We start from the raw sequence: 6,000 nt of genomic DNA, 5'->3' as shown, positions 1-6,000 counted from the left end.
TTGATGCGCTTATCCAATTGGAGTCAGAATTATGGCCTTAGAGTAAATCCACTGAAAACTCAGGTAATTGTAATAGGCAGCCCTAAACTGATTTCCAAAATCGGCTTCGCTAAGCTTCGTCCGATAGTGTTTGATGGTATCCAAATTCCTTATTCCAGCCAAGTGAGAAATCTTGGCGTTGTTATGGATCGCTCTCTATGTTGGGTACCTCAAGTGAGTGAAGTGAGCATGAAGATGTTTGCCGCTATAGGGTCTCTCAGGCGACTTAGTAATTTCCTGCCTATACCTACTAAAATTGCGCTTGCTCAAACGATACTTCTCCCCATTCTTGATTATGCTGACATCTCCTATCTCGACCTTACTGAGGAGCAACTCAATAAACTTGAGCGCATTCAAAATGTCTGTATTCGGTTCATATTCGGGTTACGCAAATATGACCATATTTCCTGTTTCCGATCCCAACTCAAGTGGCTCCCTATCCGTCATCGTCGTAACTCTCACATACTTTCTTTTCTTTATTCTATACTTTTTAATCCTGCAACTCCCCGCTATCTCAAATAGCGTTTCCCTTATGTTAGTTCTTATAGATCCTCTCAAAATTTGCTCCTATCTGTGCCATCTTCCTCTTCCAAATTTTATAATTGCTCATTTACTTTTCGGGCCATTCGACTATGGAACTCTCTCCCTGTTGAGTTAAGACGTTCTCAATCTATACCTCCTTCAAATCAAACCTTAAGGAATACTATCTTTCCCTGCCTTCGTTTTTATTTTTATAATAATTGACACTGTTGTTTCTTTATTTAATATATAGTTTTTATGTATGTCTAGATGTATGTTTATGGTTATACGTATTTAAGTGTGTTTATCTTTATTAATGTTTTGTGTTGTTTGGTTATATTCAATTCGACTTTTCATATTTTTTCTTTGCGCCACCTACCGTATATTCTAATTCTTTTGTCTCCGATACCCAAAGGTTGTCTGGAAGAGATCGCTCTTAAGCGATAAGACCGCCAGTTGTTACCTCTATTGTCTTTGTTTATGTTATTGTACATTTATTGTAAACTACGTGTTTGTGAGGTGTGCAATAAAGAGTATTGTATTGTATTGTATACCTGATCACTGGCATAATTCTTTTCCGCTATTACGTGTCTTGACACTACTTGTACGTTGACACTACTTCAACTACTTGTAGTGTCAACGTGTCTTGCTATTTCAGTCAGTCTCGATACAAAAAGTACCTACTGACATTGACTGAACTAGCATGACAAATACGAACGTGTCTGAGAGTGAGAACATACGATGGAAAACAATTATGCACTAGAAGATACATACATCTGTAATATGTTTAAGTAGGTACAATTTCGCATTAAGGCTATTCTCGTTCCATATAAAATGAACAAATGCATTTTTCCGCTTCACTGCCCTAATCAATGTACCTAGGCATAACAATAAAATACCACTCCTCGATTTTATTATCAACTCAGTCCATTTCAGAATAGCTTCGCCGCCGGTTGCTGTCGGATTTAGATTTCAAATTCGACCACTTTTTTTTTAAACCATGGACAATATGAGTTTCGTCGTCGATGAGCCGTTGCCGGTCATTGGGGATGTAGAGGTTACACATGTGCCGAACTGTGTGGCATTTTATACTAGTGGGGGGTACGGTAGTGCTTGTGGGGCTCATTGTAGTGGGGGTGCCGTCGTACCCATCTATGGCTTGTAAGTATTTTCACAGGCTAATGACGTCAATGATTTGTGTACTAACTCAAATGTTATAGGCGTTACAAATTTAAGCGCTTACCTTGTGACAAATTGTACAAGTTGCCTGTCGCACTTGGGCAAGCGAGAAATGTGCACGTGCTAACGAGCTCGGTCCGCTCAACGAAAGAGAAAGAGACAAGCTCATGTTTAACAACGAGTACCTGAAAAGATGAACGGAATGCGAAAATTAATCAAAAATAACAGATTTCTTCGTAGGTATAGAAATAAATATAGAAGTATTTTTGTGCTCCTTATGTATGAGTATTAACCTATTTATATATTACAAACAAAACTCTTAATCTATTATTAACATTCTTTTTGTTTGAGTATTTTCATTAACCTTTACCAGGTTCAACAACAAACGATGACTCTTATAAGTACTCTCTTTAAGCATAGGTACGTAATGTTAGGTAGGTACGAAATACAAATTGTAGAGTCCGTTTTATTTATAGGTGAACCAGGATCTATTGAGGGTGCGCCATATTGCGGAATTTCACTGGAACTAATTTTTTCATACTACACTGAATTGTCACCCTATACATGAGAATAACAGCGCCCTCTTGACAATTATCATATATTACTGGTCAGGCTATATATGAAAGACTATACCCAAGTAGCATGTAAGTGTCGGCAAAATCAATATACCAGCCAATTAAGAACTTAAAGTAATTTAAGGGACGTATAAGTGTGTCAGAAAAGATTTAAGCTGTATAAAAGGTATTTTACAGTTATTATACAGCTCAAGCTGTATAAAAGCATCATAAAGGATACTGCGTAAGCATGAGGTGCTTTATCAGAATTTAAAAAATCTACTATAAAACTTTAGGTGTTTTGTGACACTACAACCTAATTCTATCCTTAAAGCTGTATACAGGCTGTATTGTAGTATCACTTGGCACTTGTAGCTGTACAAAAGTATCTGTCAACTCCGTTTTAAAACTTTAAGAGTTGTGAGACACTACAAGCTAATTTTAGCGTAAAAGCTGTATATTGGCTGTATTGTAGTATCACTTGGCACTTGTAGCTGTACAAAAGTATCCGTCAACTCCGTTTTAAAACTATTTCTTATGGCGTAATTTTACTCTCCTATAAGTATAGTAGTTGTATAACTTCTGCCTATAAGGGTATTATAAAACTAAAAGAATAAATGATAGCTATAGTACAGCTTTTTTCTGTATTACTGACAGAGCCGATTAAAGCAATTTTGTGGCGTAATTTGACACTCGTATAAGTATAGTATAGTTTTACGAGTTCTCACTGTGTATTATAAAACTGAAGCATTATACCTTATGTAAGGAGAACCAAAATACAGCCAAACGATTAAAAATATTCTATTTTAAAGCTGATTTGAATCCAAAAGCTATAAAAGTTACTCCACTAATTACATAGTAAAGCTACTAAGATTATAATGTTCTCCAACTATCTTGTAGGCTGTTTCAAAATTGTCGCCATTTTACAATTAATAAAAACGTATTTAAAAATGTAATTAAAGAAATACTTGCAAATATTTAGCAAAAACTAAAGCCGTTTTAAGATTACCAGCTTAAAATAAATTGAATATTATGACTATAGCAAAAGAAATTATATTTAATAAAAAAAAAATACATTCTAACCTTAAAAACAAACACTTAGCAATTTTTTTTCTTGTGTTTCTCTTGATTATTTTGCAGGCGCGTGAATATTTTGCCGGTAAATATACACAGGTTCACAATAAATATTAATCGGCACTTAGGTACCTATATAATATCCGCTCCCAAGGTCCTTTATTAATATTTAAATTCCCTTACTTATCATCCACTTATAACATTTTTCGCCATTACAAATATTACGAATGAACAAGAAGACATTTTAGTTTCTTAAATTATTTTTATTCTCTTGTATTTCTTTTTAAAAACTTATTTACAACTTATATTCTTAAATCATACTTATAAGATATTATCTGTAGTGTTAAGGTTTCCTTTACACCAAATTACAGCTATAATACAGCTATTATACAATTTATACAGCTTATATACAGCTACTCTACAGCTCCAATAACGCGAAAAGCTGTATAATTTGGGCCCTTTTTTAACTTATAAGGGCTGTATAAGCGCTTATACAGACTTTGTACAGCCTAAGTGTACAGCTTAAAGTATACAAATAAACTTATGTACAGCTTTTATTCAGCTTGAAATGCTACTTGGGTAGTGACGATTAATAAAAAGTGTTTGATAATTATTGATTTTAGCGCGTGAATTGAGTGCAATTTATAAATAGTACGGATCTGAAACTAAAGACTGTCGCGATAATACTCTGCATATTTAATGACTTTTAAAAATGGATGCTATTAAATTTCGTCTACTCACTGCGTCAGCTGCATTTATACATGTTCACTTTTCGGGGTTCACTCATGGTACGAATAATCGCTTCGATCAATCTGACGAAAATCGCAGTCGCTTTGAAAATGACAGTCAACACACGGAGCAATTGGTCGTTACGATCGATACATGATCGTGGGATGCAGCGCGTGTGGTGCCTGGCGTCAGAAATCAGAATAGAAATGTCGAAAAGTCAAATCTTGCATTCGGTCTTTCTAATTGAAAACTGGATACTGTCTGTCTAAGATATCTCTGCATCCACACTACCTTTAATACAACAAAGTAAGTGAACTTATGTAAGTACGAAAAAGCATTAAGGTATTTTTGTATTAAAAACCAGTCGCTTTTCGGTGAAGGAAAACATCGTGAGGAAACCGGACTAATCTCAATAAGGCATTGACGTATAATATCTAAGGACGGGCTAATGGGGCACTAAACATCGTACTAGTTCAGCGGTGCTACCCACGAATTCCAGCCAATCGTGCAGTCTAACGCGACTAGTTGCGACCAATAGCGCGCGTAATGCGAACTCGTCAACCAATCGCGCGCGTGATGCGAACTCATCAACCAATCGCGTTGTAGCGATTTCACACCGCTGTACTGGCCCCTGTCATGCCTCATTATTATTGCCCGTAAAGCCAGTCCCTAGATATCTATGTCAATGCAATAAGGTCTAGTTTACCCTCTACTTTGGAAGGTCTAATGGCAGTCGCTTTCGTAAACACTAGCTAGTGCCTACGACAACTCATGGGATGAGTTGCCAAGCGGACCCCAGGCTCTCATGAGCCGTGGCCAAAATGCCGGGATAACGCGTGGCAAAAGAAGTACGGAACCCTCGGTCGGCGATACCGACTCGACTTGTCCGCTTTTTTTGTTTTATTATATCTCTAATGCGCAATTATAATTCACTCACGAATAATGTCCTCATTAACTCGCTTTCGTTCTACATACCTTCGTTTGATTCGCACGCTGCCCAACGCGTGGACAAATCTGCCGCGCTAAGCAGCCAACAATAGGTAGTAGGTACCCACCCACAAACTACTAAGATAGGTACTAACTAAAGATACAGGCCGCGTAGCCAACGTGCCAATCGCTAACGCTCCGTAGCGATCGAACCGCAACTGTCACTGTCGCACTAATATAGAAGAGTGATAGAGAGACACAAAGCGTTTCGTTATCGAAGCGATAGCGATTGTCAGCTTGGCTAGGCCGGCAGTTCGGAATTAGAAATAGAAATTGTTTATACGTGGCAAAAAAGCAGATAAGAAGAGGAACAAAAAACAAACTTACACATAACACATAACATTACAACGCATAACATTACACTACACTACCAGCATTGCACTAGCGTTTGGTACTGCTGTAGTACCTAATGCAGCGCGGCATTCGCCAGCAACTGCATTTTTGCAGCAAATGTCAAAAATTCGACCAGTAACGTCGAATGCAGTATCATATTAAAGGTCGTTTCTCAAAAAGTTGGCACCGCCACCTGTCAATAGGTTTATGTTAGAACTTTTTTTTCATTATGTATAATTTTTATATATAAAATTTTAACACATATTTAGAGAGACTTTTTACACAGAGGCCTAATACTTTGAAAAAGATTTAATAAATATTGATTACAAAAAAATATATTGTAACTACGTTTATCCGCTAACCTGTCGTGTCCCAACGCGAGGTACTGATGTTCCGAGCTATGAAAACCACACAAATTATTAACTTAATTTAACGTCATTGCTGTATTTTATTAACATATATATATAACTTTTAAAGTATTACTGTCGCATAACAATATTATGGTTATATTTTAAGTTATTCGGCTTCAAAGTTTGTCCAAGGCAATTCTTGACATTCACCTGTCGCGTCACGTTCACGACGATTG

General features: G+C 36.7%; 1 protein-coding gene across 1 annotated transcript in view; it reads left to right on the top strand.

Annotated features, from left to right (window-relative positions):
• Nucleotides 1-1,503: 1,503 nt before the first annotated feature.
• LOC134660906 (protein NDRG3-like) overlaps nucleotides 1,504-6,000 on the top strand; it is a 115,410-nt gene continuing 110,913 nt past the window's right edge. Inside the window, exon 1 of the mRNA XM_063516780.1 lies at nucleotides 1,504-1,719. Coding sequence (XP_063372850.1) covers nucleotides 1,559-1,719 — 161 coding nt within the window. The 5' untranslated portion in view covers nucleotides 1,504-1,558. The remainder of the gene's footprint in view (nucleotides 1,720-6,000) is intronic.

This window comes from Cydia amplana, chromosome Z (genome assembly GCF_948474715.1).
Source record: "Cydia amplana chromosome Z, ilCydAmpl1.1, whole genome shotgun sequence".
Classification (NCBI taxonomy): domain Eukaryota; kingdom Metazoa; phylum Arthropoda; class Insecta; order Lepidoptera; family Tortricidae; genus Cydia; species Cydia amplana.
This window is presented reverse-complemented; position numbering and strand designations above follow the sequence as displayed.